This window comes from Protopterus annectens, chromosome 3.part0, assembly GCF_019279795.1.
Source record: "Protopterus annectens isolate FY-2018-M chromosome 3.part0, PAN1.0, whole genome shotgun sequence".
In the NCBI taxonomy this organism is placed as follows: Eukaryota; Metazoa; Chordata; order Ceratodontiformes; family Protopteridae; genus Protopterus; species Protopterus annectens.
The window spans coordinates 1,972,204,871-1,972,231,568 of NC_056731.1; the positions used below are offsets into that span (position 1 = coordinate 1,972,204,871).

A 26,698-nucleotide genomic window follows, 5' to 3' on the forward strand; every position below is an offset into this window, starting at 1 on the left:
TTTGATTTCTACTGCTTTGAAGTTTTTTCTGTGCTTGTACTAAAGTGAAAGGAAAGAAGAGAAAGAGTGTACACAAGTTTCAGCATTATGGCATTTTTAGCTGTAGATGCATAGGTACTGGTTGAGAATGTGCTTGATCTTTGTGCAGTGCCTTATCTGTGTCAGTACCTTATTTGTTGTATAATCTGTGGGCTGTGAATGATCATGAAGGCTCAAGCAAAATCCCTAAAACCTTGTTTTTATTACATTATTGTAAGCATCTTTTATTTGCTAAGGGAGAAGGGTAGACATTTTCTTGGGTATGCTGAAACAAGATAATGCTAGATTTCCTGGAGTATGTTATAAGATTGTTAATATTTGTCCAGCCATAGAGAAAGAGGGATTTGTGTTGCATGTTTTGCTGAAAATGGGTTGCTGATTGGTTGGTCACTAGTAGGAAGTGATCTTTTGTATATCTTTTGTATATATAACTTTATTTATCTGTGGGAGGTTGTATGTAAGGTACTTTTTGAACAAGGAGAAAGGGAGGGGACCAAATACAGAGCCCTGTAGTAGTACAACAATGTTGATGGTTCCAGACTTGGATAGAAAGATATGGAAGTTCTGTCCTCTAGTTAACTTTTAAACCATTGTTTACATCAAAATTAAGCCTAGTGAGTTTATTAAGCCACATGTGGTGACTGACAATTTAGTCATTGTTCCACTGAATTTGGCATTCATCAGACATATCATGGAGTACAATGTCCCCTTTGGTGTCTACCTAACCAGGCATATCAAACAATTGGAATGTCCACAGAGATACCTCACTAAAAGAATACAGGGCATAAGTAAAATGCCATACTCAGACCACCTCAAGGCCCTATCCCTGTATTCTATCTCATACTAGCTTTTCAGGGGAGATCTACACTTGGCATACAGGGCATTGTCAGACCCCACTCTGATGGACCTTCTGCATATCCACAAAACAAACAGCACCAGAATTACCCATTTTAAAGATTTAAACCTTGTGTGTCATATAAATAGGACCTGCTGGAGAGACATGTATGTATCCCAAGGCTATCCCTTCTCTAGAATAAACATCACATCTATGTGAAGCAGAGTTGCTTCCTAATGCAATTAAAATGTAATTTGGGCAATTGGATGGGGAACAAGAAATTCATCACTGTCTCTAATGGATACAGGCAGCATGTAAGTGGTTCATCTCCCAAGCCCTTTCATGTAAATGTTTCACTTCCCAAACCCTGCTTACACTTATTAAGGGTACCAGAACTTTTGTTAGAGATATGGGATGCATAGCTAAGCTTAAAAAGGCCCTTGTGTTTGTTACCGTAGTAAACACCTATGAACCTTTATATGAATACTTCACCTGTTAGTAAGCCATCATTCGTATTACTATAGATCTTATTTGTGACCAGTTACAGTGCATATATTTCTCCTTTACAAAACATATTCCTGCAGTTACTATTTAATATTGTAAAAATTCCCTGTACCTTGTTTAATATAAAATGGATGAGATTACTTCTGGTTGACTTGAACTATCTCTCTATATTTTTTTTAGGGAGAAGGGATAATCTGCCCCTCCTTCATTCTAACAGCCACCTTCAGTGCCCCAATTCGAAACACCAGGTCTACAAACCCCCCTGAGTTGCTACCAAATTCTGAGCATTCCACTAGGCTGTCCTTATTTTTTCATCTTTCTCACATCATCATCATCAACCCCCCTTTTTCCCCATTTTCTATATGGGGTCAGGGTGTCACATCAATTGTCGCCATTTATCTCAGCTCAGTGGTGCTCTCTCAGTTTCCTTGATAATCATACCTGACAGTCACAGGCTTTCTTTCACACAATCCATCCTTCTCTTTGCTGTATTCCCTCATTTCCTCTTGTTTTCTTCCTGTCTGTCACAAATCTTTATCACCAGATTGTCTTCTGCTTTCCTCTAGTTGTGCCTGATCCACCGTAATATTTTCTGTTTGACCTTCTCTGCAATTGGAGCTACTTTGGCTTCTGCTCTGATGTCCTTATTTCTTCATCTGTCCCACAGTGTGCATCCTACCACCTGTCTTAGGCACTCCATCTCCATCATCTCCAGCTTCCTAAACTGTTCTGCCTTCACTGACCAGGTTTCTGTACCTACAGTAGTAGTGGTCACACCACATATTTGTACACCTTACTTTTCAGTTTCTTTGGCATTCATCTGTCACACACTGTCTCTGATACTCTGTGGCAGTTGACTGCAGCCCCTCTGATTCTAACTTTGATCTCCACATTCAGACTTGTCTTCTCTTCACTTCTCTTCAACCACCCTTTCCAGATACTTGAAGCTATTAACCTGTTCCAATATTTTAAAAATGCAGAAAGGCTCATGTAGCATCAGTCCAGGTAATCCAAGGTGAAACTGTGAATCAGCCACAAATAAATCCACCAGACAGAAATTCTTTCAAAATGGATGTATTGTAAAACTGAAAATCCACAAAAACTGTGACAAACCAACACTACTGAATAAACAGTTAATCACTTTCATCCCTCTTTCCTGGAACTTCATCAGAACAGTTGAAACACAGTCAGTTGAGCAATTATATAATCCATTTAAAATACCATGTGACTTCTTTAATTAAAATTTAAAGGAGTAAGGTGAAAGAAATCATTTCCAAACTTAAACACATTGTTGTATGCTTAATACAATATAATTTGTTTTTGTTAAAAAAACAAAATATTGGAAATATTACAGATATTAAAATCATGATATTATAAAATTATAGCTTGTCAATTTATAAATCAACTGGTCTTAGTTTCAAAATAGGTGTGATGGAAATATGTTTATTCAAACCAGGTTGAACTGAAGCGTTCAGTCTTAGTTGCCTTATTAATTATTTCCTTTTGATATCAGTTTCCCATGAACCACCTCTAAAATACCTAGTAACATATTCTAAAATTCCAAATAAAAATTTGGTGAAAGTAGGACAGCATTGTGTGTGTTTGAATAATGAATTGTTGATATTTTTTGATAATTAATAACTTTTATCTGGGGAAAAAAACAAAAGACAATTTTTGAAGCGAATTTACAAACACACCTATGCCATTGCAAAAGGAAATATCAACAATTCATTATTCAGACACATACATTGCTGTCCTACTTTCATCAATTTTTTATTTGGAATTTTAGAAACTGACCCTAGGCATTTTAGAGGTGGTTCGTGGGAAACTGAGATCAAAAGGAAAGAATTAATATGGTAATTAAATTAAGACTGAACGCTCCAGTTTGACCCGATTTGGATGAACACATTTCCATCACTCCTATTTTGAAACTAAGAGCAGCATATTTATAAAGGAGACAAAATATAATTTTATAATCTCACAATTTTAATATTTTTAATATTTACAATATTTTGTTTTTTAACAAAACAAACTAGATTGTGTCAGGCATACGATGACATGTTTAAGTTTGGAAATGATTTCTTTCATGATTTTGTATCTTATTCCTTTAAATTTTAATCAAAGATGTCATATGGTATTTTAAATGGATTATATCATTGCTTAATTGACTATGTTTCAATGATCCTGATGAAGTCCCAGGAGAGAGGGATGGAAGCGCTTAACCATTTTTTCAGCAGTGTTGGTTTGTCACAGTTTTTGTGGATTTTCACTGTTTTACAATATATTAATTTTGAAAGAATTCCTGTCTGGTGGATTTATTTATGGCTGTTTACAGTTTCACCCTGGTTTACCTGGATTGATTCTACATGAACCTTTTTGCTTTTTTTAGTTTGGATTGTTGGCTGTCAAGTATACATGCTGTGGGGTTTCTATTTAGTTTTGGATTGTTCCACTATTTCCCCTACTGTCTCAATTTGCAGCCTCTTCTGATTTCCCCAGTTTGCTGTCATTACATTTGTCTCATCTGTACTCAATTTCATCATTTGTGCCTTCAGTTTTGTGTTCCATTTTCCCCATCATTTCCTGAAGCTGTTTTGCAGAGACTGCCTCCATTTCCCCCATCATTTCCTGAAGTTCTTTTGCAGAGACTGCCTCCATTTCCCCCATCATTTCCTGAAGCTCTTTTGCAGAGACTGCCTCCATTTTCCCCATCATTTCCTGAAGTTCTTTTGCAGAGACTGCCTCCATTTCCCCCATCATTTCCTGAAGCTCTTTTGCAAAGACTGCCTGTACTGCCACATCATCTGCATACAGCAGATTTGTTAATCTTTCCCCACTGACCTTTTTCTTAATAAAGTCCATCACCAATATGAACAGCAGGGCACTCATAGCTGAACCTAGATGCATATCCATTAGCACTGAAAAACTTTCTGTGAGTCCGAACACTGTACTTGTGTCTTTGGGCCCTTGTACATAACCTGCACTGTTTCTATCAATGTTTCTGGGACATTGAGCCACCACAGCACTGTCCAAATCATCTTTCTTGGCACCTTGTCATACGTTTTCTCAAAGTTCTAGGAATGCCATATTAGTGTATTCCCTCATCTCTAGCTTCCTTCTATGTCTCACTTAAAACATTGGGTCAGTTGTGTAGCATACTGATCTGAATTTGAAATGCTCACCTACTGTCTTACTTTCTACTACTCTATGTATCCGTTTATCAGTCACCCCATCTCGAACATCCATGCAGTAGCAGAAGCAGTTTGCAAGTGCCGGTCGGCTGCTACCTGAATTTTCATTTACGAATTGAATAATCCTGAAGTCTTCTAAAGCTAAGTACCATGTTGGGGATCCTTTTTTCTTGCTCTAACCGATGTCAGAAAAAGTTAACAATTGTCTTGCCTGTGGAAAGCAAATACCTCACAGAGATTTTCATTCTTACTTCATCACCTGTTTAGGCCCAGACCACGACGTACCTCGCTGTCGGTTTTGTGCCTTGTTTCATGCTGAACCATTCATGGTCGGGCTCTCTTTGTCACTAAATTGTTTTGCTCTTGATTTCCGTATTCTGAAATGGCTTCGGTAAGCCATCCGACTACCGATATTCTGAAAAAAAAGGTAAGGATAAAGACAGAGACAGACCGCATAGGTCCAAAGCTGCTGACGACACTTCCGTTAAGTTAATCGCCCGTCTGCCGGTACTCAGTGAGGCAATTTTGCAGCCCCTGATGACCACTTCAGTGAATTCGCAGGCATCTACCAAGACCCATTCGGAGTCCGGTATGCCGCGAGACTCTTCTTCGACTATGGAACCTGTGGATGTCTCTACCTTGGATGAGTCTGGAGCCACTGTGCAGGCACCAGCTTCTGAGGCAGTCCTTCGCTCAACCGATGTTCAACTCAAACCGACGACTTCCCTTTTAACCAAAACTACTGAGTTTATTAGGCCCAGAGTACTCACTACACCTAGAAAACCGATGTCCAAAGTACTTGCACCTGCTCCCATGCCACAAAAACAAATGCTTAGTATGGCAGAAGACCTTATTACACTGATTAGGGGAAGTCAGCCTTCCCCTGCTAAGAGAAAAAGAGATCAGTCCCCTACAGCTTCTACAGACAAGGAGTCCGATGAGATTTTTGATTATGAAGACATGCCCTTATCTGCTTATGAGGATTCAGATGCAGAGGAATCCATTCCCTCTGCCTCCCCTCCAGAGGATTTTCTTTTGGTGAAACCTTGCATACCTTAAGAGAGCATTTCCACTGGGAATGCCAAGACTATCCTCAGTCCAAAAAGAGATTCAGAGAATTCCTAGAGTTGCCTCAGCACAGGCCTTAAGCAATACCCCCTGTATTGGATGTTGTTGATGATGTTTTTATGGAATCCAGTCTTAATCCTGACACTTTACCTCCTTCCCCTAGGAAACCAGACAGGTACTACAGAGTACCTGGCACTCATACATTTCATTTCAAGAACCCTACTGCTGACCCAGAGATCATTTCCCAAGGGCCTAAAGGTATTAAGGCTACTACAGCCAAGAATCCCTCCCCTTCAGACAGGGATTCCAGAGCTTTTGACAGATGGGGTAAGAAGGTATATACCTCTGCAACTCTTGCTATTAGGGCATTGAATTTTCAGTTTCACATGCTGAAGTACCAGCAGCATATTATGGAACTTATTAAACAAAAAGTGGCAACCTTTACAGACTGTGCAGAAAATAAAGAATTGCAGGAGCTTATGCACTCTTGCAGCCAAGTCAGTTAGCATACTTTGCAGTGTGGCTTTGATGCCCAGAAACATCTTGCCGGGCAGTAGTCACTGGATCTGTACTGAGAAGACATGCTTATCTCAAGGAGCAGACCTTGCCAGACCATGTCAAATCAAAGTTACTAGATGCTCCTTTAAACAAGGACAGTTTGTTTGGCACCAAAGCAGAAGAGGTTCTTAAAAAGATGGAAGAAAAAGCTAAATCTATGCAGACTGTTAAAGAAGTCTTACAAGTGCAACCCCCTAGATTCAGTAGGCCTTGCCCTTCCAAACACTGGTCCTTTCCAGCCCCCTCCAGGCCTTCTCAAATCAGACCCAGGGGAAACAGACCACCAGGACTACAGTCTCAGGGTATGCAGAGATCTAAGCAATGGAGTGCCCCCACCCCTAAAGCAGGGAGTGGTAAGCCACCTCCTTATGGAAAAAAAACTCACAATGACTTCTTTACTCCACTCCCCAGTCCTGCCCAATTGCTTGTGCCACTAGGAGGGAAACTTGCCCTTCATGCAAAAAATTGGATGTCCGTCACACAGGAATGGTGGGTCCTCAATATTGTATCCCAGGGAAACAAATTTTATTTCCATTCACTGCCAACCCCAAGCAGGTTTCCAGACCTTCTTCCAAACCAGTGGGCAGTAGCTTCCCTGCTCAATATCAGAGCTATACAGCCAGTTCCAGTAGAACAGAGGGGTCAAGGATTCTACTCCAGACTCTTCCTAGTACACAGGAAAGAGGGCTCTTGGCACCCAATCCTGGAGCTTTCAATTCTCAACACCTTTCTGGTGGTACCAAAATTCAAAATGCTTACCCTGCAACAGCTTCTTCCTATGCTATCCAAGAATGCCTGGTTAGTCACCCTAGACTTAAAAGAAGTCTATCTGCACATCCCCATAAGAGAGTCATGCAGGAAATACCTAAGTTTCAGGGCAGGATCTATGCATTATCAGTTCTCTGCACTTCCCTTTGGCTTATCTACTGCACCCAGAGTTTTCACAAAATGCCTGGCTCCAGCCATTGCATACTGCAGGCAGAGAAATATCCAAATTTTCCCATACTTCGATGACTACCTGATTCAGGCAGACAGTCAAGAATTGCTGTTGCAGCACCTGACATTTGTGAAACACCTTCTCACTTCCTTGGTGTACACCATCAATGAAAATAAATCAAAACTGGTACCTAGTCAAAAGATTGTATTCCTGGAGCCAAGCTTGGACACAACATCCCAGATGGCATTCCTCTCTTCAGAAAAACAAGTCTATCTGACAGCCTGCTTCAAACAAATGGCCACTACAACCCAGCTATCCGCAAGAAAAATACTGCAGGCCTTAGGGTTCATGGCCTTATGTATACTGCTAATTTCAGATGCAAGACTGCATATGAGGAAACTTCAGTGGTACTTAAAAAGTCTTTGGTGCCAACATTGTCAAGACCTGGAAACAGTCATTCCTATCATACCCTGTCTAAGGACAGAGTTCCTTTGATGGGCAGAAGCATGCTGTCACAACAAGGGACTGCCCTTTTCTCAACCCCACACCACCCAGACCTTAACTACAGATGCATCAGACTATGCCTGGGGGAGCACACATGGATGGCAAATGCATTCAGGGCCACTGGAGGCCAAGTCAAATTCATCTGCACATCAACCAAAAAGAGACTCTAGCTGTGCAAAATACCCTGACAGCTTTCAGATCCCTACTCTTTCCAGGACAACTGCTAATAAAAATAGATGACACCACAGTTATGTGGTACATCAACAAGGAGGGGGAACCCACAACCCACTCCTACCCACTATGCAGGTTAGCCATGGCCCTATGGCAAATGGTCTTGGACATGCAAGTCCATCTGCAAGCTCAATTCCTACCAGGCAAACAAAACTCACTGGCAGATGACTTAAGCAGAAATCTCCCAGACCCACATGAGTGGCAATTGGAGCCCAGTACCTTCAAACTTCTGATTCAGAAATGGGGGACCCCAGAGGTGGAACTCTTTGCCTCCCCCTACAACCACCAGCTAGGCAAATTCTGCACCAGGTATCCTCACAGCAGGGCCTGGAAAGTGAATGCTGTATCTTTTCAGTTGGTAAGTCTCTGTCTATGCCTTTTCCCCTCTGCCCCTTCTCTCGTGTATTACTCAAGATAAGACAGGACAGACCAAGGACAATTCTGATTGCCCCAGACTGGCCACACCAGCACTGGTACCAACTCCTGTGCAGCCTGTCACCGGTGCCACCCTGGCACCTACACCAGAACCCAGCACTGCTCTCTCAGCAGGAAGGACAGATTTTGCATCCACAACTACAAATGCTAAATCTTGCAGCTTTGCTTATTCCTTGAATTCTCCCCCAGCAAGCCTAAGCAAGCAGGTGCTGGACGTCATTCTTGAAGCCAGAAGACCCAGTACAAGAAAATCCTATGCTGATAAGTGGAAAAGGTTCTGCTCCTGGATTCTATCTAAAGGAGAAGACACAACTCTGACGTTCCTGCCTCTGATTCTGGATAACTTAGCAGATCAACTCCACAAAGGCCTGTCCTCCTCCATTAAGATACATGCCTCAGCCATTTCAGCTCATTACAACACTGAGTCACCTCTCTTCTTGCACCCTCTTATCAAACAGTTCATGAGAGGGGCAAACAACTTAAGGCCACCAAGGAGAGCACCCACCCCTGCTTGGGACCTTAACTTTGTACTGGAAAAGCTCATGCTTCCCCCCTTTGAACCTGCTGCATCAGCAGACTTAAAATTCCTCTCTTGGAAAACAGCCTTGCTTCTGGCCATTACTTCAGCTAGAAGAGTGTCTGAGCTACAAGCACTGATGGCTGTGGAACCCTTCATTATTTTTCATGCTGACAGGGTTTCCCTCAGGACTGACCCTTCCTTCATGCCTAAAGTGGTGTCCAGTCTGGCTCTCAACCAATCCGTCCATTTGCCAACTTTCTTCCCTAATCCTCAAAATAAAGGGGGAAGGATCCTGCACTCCTTGGACATGCACAGACAGCTCTGATTCTACCTTGATAGGACTAAGCCCTTCAGAAAATCTGACCAGCTACTAGTCAGCTTTGCAACAGTGGAAGAAGGCAAGGCCATTTCAAAACAAACAATTTCCAAATGGATAGCACACTGCATCCATTTCTGCTACAAGCACCATGGGAAACCAACCCCTTAGGGGGTCAGAACACATTCCACTAGGGCAATATCTACCTCTACAGCATTTCTCAGGGGAGTCCCTACCAGGCACAACCTAGAAGCTGCTACCTGGAGTTCAGTACACACCTTCACCAAGCATTACCACCCACCTATCTTTTCCAAATCCAGTGCAGGTTTTGCACCAGCAGTCCTGCTAGGCATACTAGCCAGCCCTAACTCTTCTTGACTGCCTCCACCCTTCTTCAGCTTTGGAAATCCACCCAAGTGTGATGACTGCAACAGTGAAACACAAAGAACATAGTACAGTTGTGTACACTTACCATAAGTGTAGATGTTCGAGTGTGTTCACTGTTGCAGTCCTGGTTTCCCTGCTTCCAGACCCCTATTTTTTCTCTTTCTCTCCTCTCTATGGCTATTACTCACCCCTTTCAGGGGTATTGGTATTTACTTTTTATTGGTGGCATTTTCCCCACCATAACTTAGCTCCCTATTTGAGGGGCTCCTGACATTTGGGGCAAGAAAAACTAATGTAATGGCATTGGCTGCCTGTTTTTATACCTGTGATGACCCGAAGTCAGTCCTGGAGCAACAGCATCTGACGCAGAAATACTAAGTCTCTAGTATTCAGGCTGACTGAGGGCTACCTGCAGGCAGATAACCCCAAGTGTGATGACTTGAACATCTACATTTATGATAAGTGTACACGACTGTATTTTCTTGTACCCTGGCACAAGTATGCTTATTCTGCAGTCATCTGGAATATACCTTTCTGTACTTACTGTTATGAGTACCCCCACAAGAACTGAATTGGTAGAATAAATTGTGAAAATACATAATTGGTTCAGTATGCTGGTGACTGTAAAATTTATCTTGCAAGTGCCATTTCTAAAAGTTATCTGTTAAATCACTTGCAAGTCCACAGAATTCTTGTGTTAGTTCTTGCCATACAGTCTAATGTAAGGTAAATTAGTGGACATGCTGGAACAAAGTCATTACAAACTGGAACACAGTATCTCTTGTATTTATAAACATAAGTGCATTTCTTTAAAAAGGTCCCAGCTGCACCTAGTGTATTTGCAAGTTAGTTATTTTTAACTGATATTATTTGGGGATAAAGGTTGTTACTAGGTTAATGACCACCTGGACTTTTACAAGCCTAGCTGCATACTCTAAACCATTTGGGTCCCAAGTATAATATCAGGGGCATGTTAGTAGGCAGGTAGCTAAGGGACTGTCAGAGAGTGTTAGCTAAGATACTATTTCTTATTGATGGCCTTGGTCCATATGGGACATGGGGACCCAGTCCAGGGGTACATTTATGATTTTCCATCCAGTTGTCAAGGTTTCATTTCAATGGGGTTAGAGATGAACTCTGTTTTACATGGATGGGGATCTTTTTATACCCATGCTACAGCTGTTTCTTGCCTGCTGTTTGAGTTTATTCCCTGAAGTTCCCATGAATGTATAGAGAACTTCCAGGACTGCTCTTTATTTAATATACTTTAGTGTTGTGTTTTCAATTTGTTCGGCAATCTCAGTTATGTCAAATTCTGTAAATCATTGTCGGAGTTTGTCAGCTTTAAATAGCCTTTCGTACTTTGTAATGTTATTTTCACATTATTCATTTTAGTTGTATTATATCCTTATACATGACTGTAATATATGTCTAACTGCTTAGGGTATAAGCACGGTAGGAACATTGATAGTGAAGGCAAAGGCATGATATAACAGAATAAATCAGGCAATATTTGGAGAAATGGGTATGGAAGAGGATAACAGAAGCTATAAAAGTCCAACAGAGTAATACACAGTACGAAAAAGTATGAAGAACAGACGTTATAAATTAGATAAGGAAGGTAGAGATCATTACAACAAATGAAGGAGAATAAAGGTTATAAAAGTCTAGACTCCAGAATGATGTAGTACTTGCTTTGAGGCATGGTGTACATGGAATTAATATATTTATTTGTGAAATCTGAGATTCTGTCCCCTCCCCCAATATCACATGGCATTTTTATGGACTGTAACCCTATTTGATGTATATGGTATTTTATGTTTTGGTGTAGTGTTTGTTGGACAGATGTTATGTAACAGAGGAAATCTACAAATTCATATCATTAAAATCTGTTTATGTAATGGCATTGCTTTTGGTTTGTAGTTCAGCAACCTTATGGCAGGAGGTAAACTATGATATGTAGTTATACAGATACATAGATGGGTAGGTATATTTATGATGACCGCTGTGCAAAAGATCGCAGAACACATCATTGACAAAAAGTGACTGGCACACATATTGCCGATAATCAGATATGCACTCTTCATGTAATTAATCAGCAGTGCAGAACTATACAAATGATTTTTTTTTCAGGGAGGCAACCCTCCCCCTGCATCTTCTGTATGGGGGGCTTTATTTCTCCTGGTCCATATATATGCCTACTTCAAGACTGCACAGTAGGTCATATACCCCAAACCCACTATTAAAGTGATCTCACACCAGCACAGTCAACCACCTGATCTGTTGATCCAGTGGAGCTGATGGATTAGCTGTCGACCAAAGATACAACAATTGTATTGGAGGTGAGAGATTTTTTTTTAAGTCTGTTACAAAAAATATTTGAAATTTCATAGTCACTGCTGGGTTTCTAATTTCCCAGCCTTCTCGCTATATGCCCATTTTTAAGTGCTCATATCCTTTTGTTTATTTTGTTCCACTAAAAGCATGAAATGTCTGCCATCAAAGAAAAACATTTTGTGCTATTTATGATTCACTGCATTCAAACTTTCCCTCAGATTTTTGTCCCCAGTTTTGGCGTATTTAAAATAAGTAAATGCATACCTTCCCATAGCACATGGACATTTTTTCTCTTATAGTCACAGCTTTTTGATAGGGTCAAGAAAATTTATATTTCTACACTAAAAGATGAGAAGCATTTGCAGAAAAAAATGCATTGAAGTACACATCAATTGCTCACAATGTTTGAAGCAGGAGAAATATGGATTTTAGAGTAGTGGTGTTTGTAAGTTTACTGCTTCGAATAATGTTTCATTGCTTAGCCGTTTGAAAGCTTCATTGGACTATTTCATCAAAACATAGAAATCCTAAAAATGGATTTGTTCTATCATATGTTCACAACCATAGGCACATTTGTGAAAATGATTTTCCCCACATGAACATATGCCAGTTTACTTTATAATTCACTTGTATGTGTCTGTTCTCCACCTTCAGTTAGGTAGTCTGTGACTTGCCTTTCTCATCTTACTAGTTCCGGGAGTGTAGAATTCATAGCATAATTGTTCAAGTCCATAAACTAAATAAATAAATTCTCATTGCATAAATAAATTCAATATTTATATTTTAAAAGTCTAAGGAATTAGTTTCCTTTCAGATAACATTTTATGCATATTGCTTACTGGTTTGAAGTCTACAACATTCATAATATTAGTCATTCTCTTGAAATGAATAATAAGTTCAGCTTTAAATACATGAATAGGCATATCTGCATTATTATGAAAAGCATAGGAAATCAGTTTCATTTCAAAAGGCATTTTATGCATTTGATGTTGAAATGTGCATCCATTTAAATAGCATTTGTAGCCATCACAGCTAGCAATTCTGTGGCCTCTGAAAATTGATTAAACAGTCTTGTTAGATTTATAAAAAAAAAAAGTTTGCATTAATGATTGCTACTACTTCCCAAATGTGAAGTGACTATGCAAAACTGTACCTGTCCTGGACGTAAGAAATGTGACATCCTGTTTTCCTTTTCAGGGTTTCTTTGTGGCTGTCCTTTACTGCTTTCTTAATGGTGAGGTAAGACAAAAACATTTTCTGAACGTGTTGTTATTCGCTGTGTGAGCAAAAAGCTAAAGCTTTAAATTCCATTTTAACATTTAGCATTTTAGACTTGTGATAAACATTGCTAGATATTCTTGACAGTTCCGCTACGAAATGAAGGTACTGAAATGGTCACGCATTGTAGATGTACCACATTAATGTTTCCAAGTTTTAACCCTGACACACTCAGTAGGAAGATTATGACAAAATTTCCATGACAGATAACTTCTTAACAAGTAACAGAAGTTGGTAAAGTGAACATAAATGACAATGATATTCCTCTCATTTTAATATTGATTTGTTGTTCATCCATTCTACCTTTGTGTCTATTGGCTACTTTGTGTGCATTGGCTATGTAAGTACTTATTGCAGTTAAAAATAAAGCCATTCATTTATTTAGCAGGATGAAGAAACTTAGAAAAAATTGTTAAGTATTGTAGAGTTGCAAGGTTGATGGTGTTAGTGTTTAAATGTTTAAATCATTTCTACATGACCAGCTAAAAGAAAAAACAACTGTGGGACAGGCATTTCGTACTTCGGCAGCCACGTACTGCTTGAAGTTTAAGTTGTTTATTATCGTTCTTACATCTTGTACGTTTGTAGTATTTTTTGCGATTTGATCATTTATTTTGTGATCATAGTTTATGCAGTTTTGGCCTATTCTCATGATGCTACATTTACTGGTCTTAAAGGTAAAGTCATTGCTGCCACACCAGGCATGTAGTTATTTAAACCATCTTACAGAACTTTTCCATGTTTTTTAAATCAATGGTATTACCTAGTTTGCAGTTTTTATAATATGTGGTTATACTGGGGTCATTAACCATGTTTACTTTTGAGAGGACTGTTGTAAAAAGTAGCTCCAGTACAGATTCCAGTAAGATACCACTGCTAATCCGAATTAAGATACATAGGACCCCTCCCATAATCAAATTTATTTCCTTTTAGTTGTTTAACCAAACTTTTTTTTAGCTAAATTATATATGGAATGGCATCTAATGATTTTAATTCATCAGCTTTCCCCTAACTGGAATAGTGCTTAATGCCTTAGCAAAATATAAGCTGCATGCACTATCAGTACTTTATCAAGTCCTGTTGCTTTGTCTTCAAAAAATGCCAAAACAATTCGTATACTGCACTATAGCTAACAGACGTAAGTCAGTTTCTTGTGTAATTTTGTATATGTTATGTTGTGATTCCAACCATGAAATTAACTGAAAATACTGGGCAGGTTGATGTATCAGAAATGGTCTCTGCATGATGTAAGCCCTTGCCCTGCATATGCACACTTTCCAAATTGGTATTCACTACCATGGTTAGGGCTATGTCCACATGCTAGTATTTGTTTCAGCATGAATGAGAGGGGGTTAGCAAGATTTTTCTTGATTGTATAAAGGAAACTAGTATCAGGAATGTTACCTGGTTATATGGAACTGTTCTTTTTATATGAGATATCACACCTGTGGTTTCATTAGATATATGCTATACATATTGGCTTGCAATGAAGTTTACACATTTTTTTGCAAGTGCATTTACTATATTCTACAGTGGTGTGATCACTGTTTTTTATTGATAAGTTACATTTATTATTTGCCTTTTAGTTTTCTGCTGTAATATAATGATACTGTAATATTTCAGCTTTTGAGATCAAGTTAAAGTAATAGGTAAGGCCTAGAACATTTAGTAAGTAAAGCTAATAGTTTAATTTCTTTATTTTACATTTATTTTATGATTAGGGTTATTCTGAAAGGCATGTACTTTTTACAATTTTTTTTTAATTCCATGATTTTACAAAAGTTTTTCTTTTCTTTTTTTATTTACCTGTGTGCCTATGTTTTAAGTACTGTTTATGAACACAGAACCCACTGACACCGACTTGAGTTGCTCTATATGAATCACTGATGACAGAATCCAAGTTTATTTTTTTTCCATAAATGTGTTATTTATTGTACTGCAGCCTAAGAAATATGAGTCTGAGTTTGATTTTACTCATGTTAAAAATTATTGTGACATATTTATGTTAATTATAGAGTCATAGATATTTGTTAGACTATTTATCTGTGAGGATTTTAAGAAGCCTAGCCTTATATTCCCAGGGTTATTTTTTAGCTCTTAAGTTTAATGTTTAAATAACCCATATGCAGACAGAACAAGGATATGTTGGGACATTTACTTGTTGTCCCCTTCCGTAAAGGAAATGGGTTCTAAGCCAAGGGAGAATTTATTGATTTTCCCATCCTAGGAGAAGTAACTTGGTTTATGCCAACTGTAAAATGGTTCCATAGGAGTAGTGTTCTCTGTACCTATCTGTCCCTTCAAAATATCTTGCTCATGTTGCAATAGAGATTGAGATCCATTGATCAGGTGTTTATGCTACCATTGGACTTGTGAATATGTAATATAGCTAAAAGGATAGGGTCTATTTAGACTCTATACACAAATCAGAGGTGACCTCTTAGTAGCCTGTATTATACCAAGAAGAGCAACAAAGCTTTCCAGTGGCTTGCATAGTTTTTGATGATTTAGGCTGTTGACTCTTTTAGTGAGAAATTATTGTGGTTATTCCAGTTGTACCAAGTGTTTGGGCAGATGCATACCAAAAGAGACATTGTATTCAATGACTGGCCTAATAAGAGCCTAGATCAGTGGAATGATTACATCCGTGGACTAGGACACCATACCATTAATATAAGTTGAGAAATAAAAACGGACTTCCTTTCCAAAGTGGATATGTGGTGATCAAAGGACAGTTACTTGTCGATGTAGTTCCCTTGATCCAGAACTATGGGATCAAATTTCAGGGTTGTGTTATCAATGTGGTCACTACTAGGGCAGTCATTCTTGCCAGAGGATACTATTATAGTCTTGACATTTAGTTTTAGTCCATGGTCTTGACCCCAACCTTTTGTTTGGGAAAGGCTCTCTTGAAGGATGTTCATGTCCTATCAGGGACTTATGATGACTCCAGGTTTACAGTCATCTGCATACTTAGACAGCAATAAACCCTAACATTTGCTCTGACCTCAGAGGAGTGGCCTAAGGACTGAACTCTGGGGTACACCACTAGTGACATGTTCATTGGATTAGAGCTGCTCACCCTAATTTCCCAGTTTTATTTGTGAGCTGGTGTGCTTTCCATAGAGTAACATAAGGGTTTACATTTAACTGGGAAAGTTTATCTATGATGTCTGAATGTGAGTTCATGTCCAGTGACTTTCTCAGGTCTAGATATGTGGTGTGCACCGATTTGCCATCATCCATTGCTTCAGTAACCTTCTCAAAGAAGCTGACCATGTTAAGTAGATAGGATTACCCTTTAATTAATCCAAACTGCCTTGAGTCACAGTGTGTAGGTTGCCTACATCCTAATTTATTAGTTTCATAATGATCCTTCACATAGCTTTACAGATGAGGCTGATCAGGCTCATTGTGCAAAGGAGAACTTTTACTGTCCTCCATTCAACTGAAACAAAACCTGATTAAAGGCTGATACTGAATAGCCTCATAAAGGAGTGTGGGTCTGACAAGTCCTGTTTCAGGGTGAATAGTAGGCAGCCCAGTGCATTTTCTGGCCCCAAGGAAGTAGTGTTTTTGGACTTGAATATTGCTTTCAGGACTTGGTCTTGAGAGATTTGAGGGGGAGGTATATGCGGGTATGTGATTTGAGAATATAGGAGGGGAGAGGGAAGCTGATGTTTCATCTAAATTTGTATGCATCTACACACTTTCTGAACTGGTGCTTACTGCCATAGATTAGAGCTATGCCCACATGGTAGTATTTGGTTCAACATGAATGAGACGGGAGTTGATTTCTCTTGATTATGTAAAGGAAACTGCTACCAGGAATGTTGTCTGGTCCTATGGAACTCAGTTTTTCTTTTTATCCTCTGGATCTGAGTATGTGATATCATGTACTATTAGCTCTTTGCACTCCTGCACATTGTTTAAGAGAGTTCTAACATAGTTATAGAAGGCCTTGTGGTTATCCTTTGTCTCTGTGACAGTTTTTTACCCCACATCTGGCTTTATTTCATTAGACCAGGCTTGAGTTCTTTATTAAATTTGTCAAGAACATGTTTACCATCATTACAGTTAAATTAATTTTTGTGTGCAATGAAATTGTTTCTAGTGTGTGTTTACATCTGGGTTCCACCACAGAGATGTATTCTTAAATTTGGTACCATGTTTACTTCAGAGTGGGAATTATATGACTATGCGGCTGTTTACATGTGCACAGAATTTGGCAGTAAATGATTGAAGATAAGTAATCAGGTAGAAAGGGGATTTTGAATTTATTTAAGTCATCTCTTAGTTTTAGTAGACTGGCCTCAGTCTTATGGTGAATGAGACTGATTTGTAGTCCAGTCTGAATAGGGAGGATGTGGCAATTAGTAAAGACTAAGTCTAGGATTTTTGTTGCCCCTTTTTGGGATGCAGAGTAGCTAGTCCAGAGAATTTGTATTGATGAAGTATATACATTTCTGAGCATGCATGTTTGAGGTTGTATTAGTCTCCCTGTTAATGGAGGGTTAGTTGAAGTCTCCTAGGAGAATGGTGTTTTGCTTAATGCATAGGGTCTCCATACTATTTAGGTAGGAAGTATGGGCTGAGTGGGACATAAATTGGGTTGTGTAGTTAGCGATGGTATTTTAAGAGGCTTTGTTAATTGTAAATTGGATGAGAAGGATTTCCAGGTCATTATCTTGTCTAATTAGTCTGAAGGTGAAATGTTGTTACCGATACGGAATACCATCATTTTTTATGCCTTCATCTAGTGTGGTGGGCTGAACATGTATTAGGCATTGAAACCTTGCACTGATGGGGTGCCCTTTTTGGTCTTTAACCAGGTAACCTTGATGATGGATGCGTAGATACTTTCCAGGGCAAGAGATGCTTGTAGGGAGTGGAGTTTTTGTTTTAGGCTCCAAGCATTGCGCAGCAATACTTGGATTCTGTTTTGTTATACTAGAAGATTTAGAAGACTGAGATTGCCTAAAAAGGTACTATGGGGAAGGACAAAGATTTAGCCAGTATGTGAAAGCCTTGAGGGGAAGGGTTAGGTACAGATCATCCCTGGAAAAGTGGCTAGGACTGTTTGCCATATCCACTTACAGATGCAGGGGAAGGGTTAGGTACAGATCATCCCTGGAAAAGTGGCTAGGACTGTTTGCCATATCCACTTACAGATGCATATTGTATCTGTCTTAGAATGACACCAAAAGCTATGGCAATTGCTGAAGTCCATAATCGTTTATTAATGTTGCGGCATGACTGTTGGTTATGATAGAATGTTGCCCAAAGCTAGGGTCATTCATGCCTCAGACACATATTCCGATAAGTCTCTTTCTATTATATCTCATTTCGTATGGTCCATGAAGGTCTGTATCAATTGCGCACTACAGCTGTGTCATATATGTACTTGTAGTGCAGGGACTGGAGTGCATGTGTGATGTGGTGAATTCTTCTACCTGGCGCATTGGAGTGTCTCTTTATGGAGTCACCTATGGCTAGAATATTGGACTGTGTGGATATTTGCCTTATGGGTGTTTGATTTGAAGAAGTCTGAATCATAGCTATAAGTTTCATGGTGGGTGCTGCCTGAGCTGTGTGCATCCGTGAGGTTGCTGAGAATACTTGTTTCTTAGTATACCCTTTGTGGTTCGGGTAGGTTACTTTTAAAGTGCATCTGTATATTTAAGTCTGCAGAGCTGCATTTGATTGCTTTAATATGGTGGTATGTGGTATTTGAAGTGGATTTGTGTGAAAGCTTTTCCACCAGTAAAATTACAAAATTAAATCTCTCACACACAGTCTCAGTTTGTTTATGCAGTAAGTTGGCTGTCAGTAAACCACTTGCTACGTTATCTCGAAATGTTCATCTCAACCCAGCTGGCTACAGAGACGGTTGAAAACTGTAAATCAGTAGTTCCAGATACTTATTAATGAGGCTAAATGGAGAATAGTAGCTATGAGGTTTGCAGCTGATTTACTGGAGTGTTTGCCATCTAAAAAAGCTGATTCTATACATGACATGTAATGCACCTCTTAGTGCAAAACAGAACCTGTTTGCACAACTGCTGAGAAGAACATTTTGGTTCAAAGCTAAGTTATTTATTTGGGTTACACCAGGTAAGTAATAAATTATTTATATAGACAAGCAATGTAATGATGTACCACAGTGTGATTCTGAGGTTTATATACCTATAACTGGGAGATGGCGTTAGCTAGGGTTCCTAAGAGAGAGACTATGAAAGTGAAAGTGTCAGCATCTGTCAGATACATCATTGTACAGCAATAAACTCAAACAAGCATCTCTTGCCCTGGAAAGCATCTACGTATCCATCATCAAGGTTACCTGGTTAAAGACCAAAAAGGGCACCCCATCAGTGCAAGGTTTCAATGCCTAATATATGTTCAGCCCACCACACTAGATGAAGGCATTGTACAGCAGAAATATTCTAAGCAGCTAATATGCCAGCCAGCAATTTCTACAACTCAGAACAGCAGTAAATTCTACCCTACCACTGAACAATCACTGCTGCTCTCAGCAAGTTTTCGCCCAGGCTAGAAAACCAACTTTAACTGTACTTTAAAATGGGAATGCGAGTGTGTAAAATGAGTAGAAAGTTACAAGTAAGACAGTTTTATTAGTAGTATGGAGGTGCTGTCTAATGAATTATCAAGGGAAACGAGCAATGTAATAAAAAAGGGGATCTATTAAACACACCGGCAGTGGGTGCAACACAAGACACCCTCCCTCCCATCTTTCAAAATCATTATGAAAGACTTCCTAGTCAAAAGCTGGCTCTGTTCTTTCTCAAAACCAGGATGAACTATATCCCTAAACATGAACAAATAACTATTCAAACCTTATATTTCCTTACTCTCCCTTCTTCACTCACTTCCTTACTTCTATCACTTTTTGTCCCCTGGCTTTCTCTCTAAATGTACTATAAACCTGCTTCTCTCCAACTTTATATTGCAATTCTTGTCTGTATTATGCTAGCTTACTTTAATTTCTCTATTAAATGGCAGAAATTTCTCTATTATTAAATCATTAACTTATAACTTGTATTTATTCTTATGTTTCCATATTATGTCTTATTTGATATAATTACTTAAACTGTAGTTGTTGTTTGTATCATTTTGTTAACAATTGTAAAATTATTGATGTTTCATTATATTTTGGACCTTTTCTCTCAGGGCCACTGCTGAAAATAGGCTTCTACCCAGATGGACTTTCCCGGTAATCAAATGTCAATAAATAAGAGCTTTTAAGTGAAATGAAGTAAACTATAAAATGGTGGGAAAATGTGCAAAGTCATGGGAAAAATAATTTGAGTAACTTCAAAGAAACTACCAACAGATTTTAAATGGTCAAATAACTGTTTAAAACACAAAGCTGGCAATGTAGTCCAACATTGAAAAAAGTTATCCAATTCTATAAAATAAGCAAGAAGTACTGAAAAAAACACTAATATGAATTGTAGTATTCTGATGGAATGGTTTAAATGAGGAGTTTAAGTCTGGAAGCACCATAAAATACTCTTTCAGCACATGTGCTTTACTTTTCCCTCCAGTAGTCTTGTGAAACACAATAGAATATGACTTTGGTCCCTATTAAGTTGAGTTGAGAACCTGAAGTGAAAGAAGAAATAAAAAATCCATTGGAGCTTTAGCAAGTAATGTCTACAACTCAGAAACTGCAAAAAAATTAAATACAGAGGATTTAAAGATGAGTGGGAAGCAGAAATATTCTAAGTTTATCAGTATATCTAAGGTGTCATATCTAAAATATAGATATCTACATTTGGAATACATACTGATTGCTCCAACATCTTTTAAATAATATAGTTAATTAATATATCATCATATTTATTTGATGATTAGAAGTTTATGGATTCTTTCTTTGCATATCAGAATCCTCTAGAAGGATGACATGTTTACCATTTTTACATCCTGGAGTTTAGTGAAGAAAAGCACATGCTTTGCAGGGCACATATGGTTTTAGAATGTTTACTATTACTGATAGTATATTTATTTTTTGTCTTTTGTTTTGCAAGTATTGACACACCCCTACCACCTACCCTGCTGGACATGTGACATTTAAAGAAAAGTTATCCTTGGATCAGTGATATACATTTAAATTTAATCCCACTAATGGTGCTGATACCAAATCCTCTTAACAGAAGAAACCATCTAAATTTCTCATTTTCAGGACTTCTAGCTTATAAAATATGAAAAACCTTAAAACACACACCACTGCCTTGTATTAGAACAATTAAACTGTCTTGAACTCCCAGTTGACATAAACTAATCATTGCCCACAACCTAGTGTTCTCTCCAGAAGAATGCCCAGCATAGCAAAATACTCACCTGTGCTATTCACCCACTAGAGACCTTCGTGCTAGCAGTAAACTGTATCAGTAAGAGATTCAACGCAAGAGACTCTCTCTACTCTCATTATGTCTCAAAACTCTGGAAACAGAAAATTAAATAGTTTTAAAACTTTGCTTAAACAGCACCTATGCTAAAGATAGCTCTGTTCTTCCTGCTCACCTGGCTACAGATTACTTTTCTCCAACTCTTACATCCACTTTGCCTCCCAGTCTTTTGTGTCTTATCACATCTCCTCTTAGGGCACTAATTTCCTAAACTCTTATTTTCCCCCTTCCCTAATATCCCTCCACTAACTACAATTCCTCCTTTGTCCACTTATCGTTCTGCCCGTTTTCATACTTTATCCTTTCATATCTGCCGCAGTGGTACTGCGGTAGCATTATTACCTCACAGCAAGAGGTTCTCCCGTTCGATTCTCGGCTGGGCTTGGGAGTGCCTTCTGTGTGGAGTCTGCATGTCCTCCCCATGGTTGGGTAGCATTCGAAAGACATGCATGCGTAAATGGGCGTGCCTTCGTTGAAAGTTGAGCATCGAGCTGGCACCTCGGTGTTTCGTAAAAATCTACTGCCAATCATTCCTCTGTGGTGACCCCTTACCGGGAAAAGCCGAAAGACAAACAAAAACAACAACATCCTTTCATATCTCTCTTAGCATCATTTTTTAAGTTACATTGCTACTTGTCTGTCTGTAAATTGTTATAAATCTCAAAAACACTCCAGTTTGATCTTTTTCTTGCAACCATCATGCTATAAATGCATTAACTGCTATTGTATTTTATTTCTCTGTTCGATAATTATCCAATTTATGTTAATCGCTCTCTTTTATCTGATACAAAGCAAATCATGTAAAGTAGCTCATGTATAGATACTTTTACCCTGCAATTCTAAATTTGTATCATGTGTAACTTAAATTTTGAGCTTTTCTCCTTGGGCCTCTGCTGAAAATGGGTTTTACCCAGTCAGACTTTTCCTAGTCAAAACAAGGCAAATAAGTAAATATAGCAGGGCGACCTTTACCTAAAATGCTTTAGCTTTTATATATGTCATTTTTCCCCTGTTCATTACTTACACGTCCTTCTAAGACATGTCAAAGCACCTTTGGTTGTAGACAACTCACTTCAAACTTATAGACACTGGATCTGCTATCTCTGACACTATCATTTTAACCACTGATTAAATACCAATATTATCTCTTTATATTCACATGCCACATGACGAGATGGAAGAGGTTTACTAAGGAAAGGTTTTTGTATGCTTCATTTTATATGGACCATCTATAGATAAGAATACATGAGAAACAGTAATTTAGAGTAAATAACTGTGAAAAAGAAAAAAGGATGGATGAAATGTATGGACTTCTAGTGTGTAATACTTGAAAACAGTTAGAAAACACCTCAGTACAAACACAGAAAAATACCATTAGGCACTGTGTTGAAAAACCCTGTGGAAATCATACAGACGTCTATTCAGTACAAACGTCAGACTGCCAGAGTTGATAGGAAACATGAAAAAGCGATACAGACCTTAAAGTAGAGATAAATGGATACATGAAAAATTTAGGACTTCTGTTGTGTAAGGTGTAAAAAAATTGAAATTACTTTAGAAATAGAGTCAAAAATCTCTATCTGTTCATAAATCTTTTGGAATATGTGTAAAACTCTGCTCAATATATAAATTAAGTGACAACCAGAGTCCATCAGCTCATCTCAACCGTGTTCACTAAGCCAGCTGTGCAAGATGCATCAGTTATGGATCTCCTTTGAAAGGTTATGGATCTCCTTTGAAAGACTGAAATTCCAAAACGTTGAAATTCAGTCTGCCAAGATCAGAATATTGTAGTTTTTCAACTTCTAAACTTTAATTATTTGGGGTTGGGAAGGTGGCCTAATGGTTAAGGTTTTTGCCTTACAAACACAAAATGCAGGGTTTGAGTCTCACAAGGGATAATTGGCTAGGCTTAAAATGGCTTGCAAGGGCAGTCAGCTTAGTACTAACCTGTGAACCTAAATAAATTTAAAAAAATTGATGTTTTTGCAGGGGGCAAGCCCACCTGCACCGCCATATCCCTTGCTAAATAAATATTCCAACTCTGAAATCGCACTACAGTAGGAAAATGGTAAATTTCCCATTCTGTGCCATATGACAGTCTCCATTAAGGATATTTGAAGTTCCAAAACTTTGATATTCTGGCCTTGGTAGACTGAATTTTGAAGTTTTGGAATTTCGAACTTTCAAAGTAGACCCATCCGTTATTGTACAACATACCCCATTTAAATTCTATCTCTTTATCTGTCTCTGTGTATCTCTCTCTCTCTCTCTCTCTCAGGGAGGGCTTGTCTCCTTACCAAAAACAATGTTTTCTTTTTTTTTCTTTACGTTTTGCTTGTGCTGAGATCAATTCTCACCCATATGTAGTAGTGTGTCACCATTTATAATCTTGATCTGTTTGATTCTTTTATGAATGTCGACTTAAGCAGCAGTCAGCTAATTTAAGTAGATCCATATGTATCTATATCTAGCTATGTATCTATCTCTCTCATATATATATATATATATATATATATATATATATATATATATATATATATATATATATATATAAATATACATCTATAGCTCACAGTATGGCAATAACACAGTTAGCCCTAAGTGTTAATTTATCTGCTGCATACCTAAATTGGGAAAACTGTTTGATCATGTCTCTTGATGCAGTTAATGTTAAATGTTTATGATATAGCCACAGACTGTGCCGTAAAGACAGAAACAGAGCTACTGCTGTTTTAATGAACTGTTAGAAGCCTGTGGAACACTCATTACCTAATGTGTATGACATTGCAATATAACCTAGCCTTTAATGCTAATTATAACCTGGTGTCGCTAAGGAAATAAGACTGCTCTATGGCACTATTATGCATTTCTAGTGCATGCTTATAGTGTAGTGTTGCAAACATTAAAAAAATGCTAAATTCCTGAAAACCAGAGCTCTAATTCTACATCCCTTACCAGGTGTTATCCCTGTGTGCTGTTCCAAGAAAACAACGGCACCATTAGGAAGACTACAACTACAGAAGATACTTAAAATAAGCTAACTGTTCGGCCCCAACACTGAAAAGGGAACAAGGTTAATATCTCTACAGTTTGAACAAATGGCTAACACAGATAGCTAACCTTAGGTCTATAGCACTGAGAGGTATTCCTGATTCTCATGAAAACCCCTGCTAAAATTCCTGCATTTGTAAAAAAGCTACTTTTACAAGCTGCTAAATTGTAAAAACAGTTGAAAGAGCATTCTTCAAGCTGATAATTTTTCAGAATCAGTTGTAGAGCAGTAGATTACATAAATGCCATATTAAGAGGCTGTATCTACTTACAAACTGTCGGAATCCTGTGGTCCAATTAGCCCTGCTCCACTCGCTTCCACTACTGCTAAATGTATACTACTTTAGCCACTCCCCCATATACTAAGTACCATTCACTGCCTCACACATCACTAAATAACTCTCTCCTCTCAAGCCCACTACCTCCTCCTCCATCCTTCCAAACCCTGTCAACACATTAAACCCTGATAATGGCCAGCCCTCTTACCATAACGCAAAAAAGAAAACAATACTTATTACTCTACTGCCTCTACTATTTCTATTTTATCACCTTACTGCCTACGAACATCAATTTGATTTTGGTATTCATTACCCAAAAGGTCAAACAGCCCCCCCATGACTTCTCACACAAGACTACACACTTAACCATGCACCACACATCCAATATATCACCTCAATAAAATATCACCCTTGTAAAGCCACAAAATGCAATCACAAAGACTATATAAAACTTAGAAACAAAATCCTAAAGCTCAGAGTTTCATGTCACTATAACCATATAATATATGGGGACATTCATCCCAATCCTGGCCCACCTACACCCAATAACCTTTACTCCCTTACCACAACCCCTACAGTCAAGCTACCCCTCTCTACTCCTACTAGTTCCTCTCCTGACATTTCACCTAAATACTAAATATTAGAAGTATTAACAATAAAATTCCCAACCTGCACTCTCTCCCCAGACGTTGTGTCTTACAGAAACCTGGCTTAAACCAAATATTACCGATAATGAGATATTACCTCCAGGCTATAATATACACCGACTAGACCGCACCACAAAGAAAGGAGATAGCAGTCCTTTACAAAAATATGGTTAATAGAGAAACCATACAACCACCCCAATTCAATAATGCAGAACTTCTCATAAACAAACTACAGATTAACCATAACAAACGTTTGAACATTGTTTGTGCCTACATTCCACCAGGTAATAATATAAATACCCTATAGGACATCCACTACCTACCTCCAAGAAACCATAGTTCTCTGTGATTTCAATATAGACTGGCACTCCTGCTCATCTGAACCCCCCCCCCCCCATCACCCATATAAACTTATCTGGGTTTAAACAGACAGTAACCTCTCCCACTAGGATCAACAAACCTACCAACAGGGAAAGTATCCTAGACTGGATACTATTCAGTAACCAACCCCAAATGTACACAGTTGGGACTCTCCCTGAACGCCTTAGTGATCACCTACTAACCTATATCATAAAACACAAGGCAGGCACCCCCCCCCACCAGACCATATACAAAACATTTAGAAACAGGAAAAACTTCAGCCCTGTTAATTTTGAAAACGAACTAAAGGCAGTTGACTGGTCAATACTAAACAAATCTATCATTAGAAGAGGCCATAGCCTAGTTTAATACTAAATTCCTAAGTATCATTGATTCCCATGCTCCTGCATGTACTATAAAACCTAAACCAAACATTGCACCATGGCTCTCAAAGGATACCAAGTCAAAAATCAAAACTAGAAACAGAGCCAGGGCCAGCTGGCGATCAACTAAAGCCCCACTTGACCATTTAAAATACCACCAACTCAGGAATGAAACAAAAAAATCCATTCTATTAGATAAAAAGCTACTGTCAAAATCTTCTACATAAACACCAAAACAACCCTCAAAAGTTCTGGCAGGCTTAAATCAACTTCTTCATCCAGGATATTCAACCACCCCTACCCCTTCAAACCTCACTGATAAGTCCCCAGAGACCATAGCCAATGCCTATAATAACTTTTTCACTGAAACAATCCAGTCCCTAGCAAATTAACTAACCTCCACAAAC

General features: G+C 38.6%; 1 protein-coding gene across 1 annotated transcript in view; it reads left to right on the forward strand.

Moving 5' to 3' along the window:
• VIPR1 (vasoactive intestinal peptide receptor 1) overlaps nucleotides 1-26,698 on the forward strand; it is a 2,416,152-nt gene that overhangs the window by 2,315,925 nt on the left and 73,529 nt on the right. Inside the window, exon 12 of the mRNA XM_044066065.1 lies at nucleotides 13,060-13,101. Coding sequence (XP_043922000.1) covers nucleotides 13,060-13,101 — 42 coding nt within the window. The remainder of the gene's footprint in view (nucleotides 1-13,059; nucleotides 13,102-26,698) is intronic.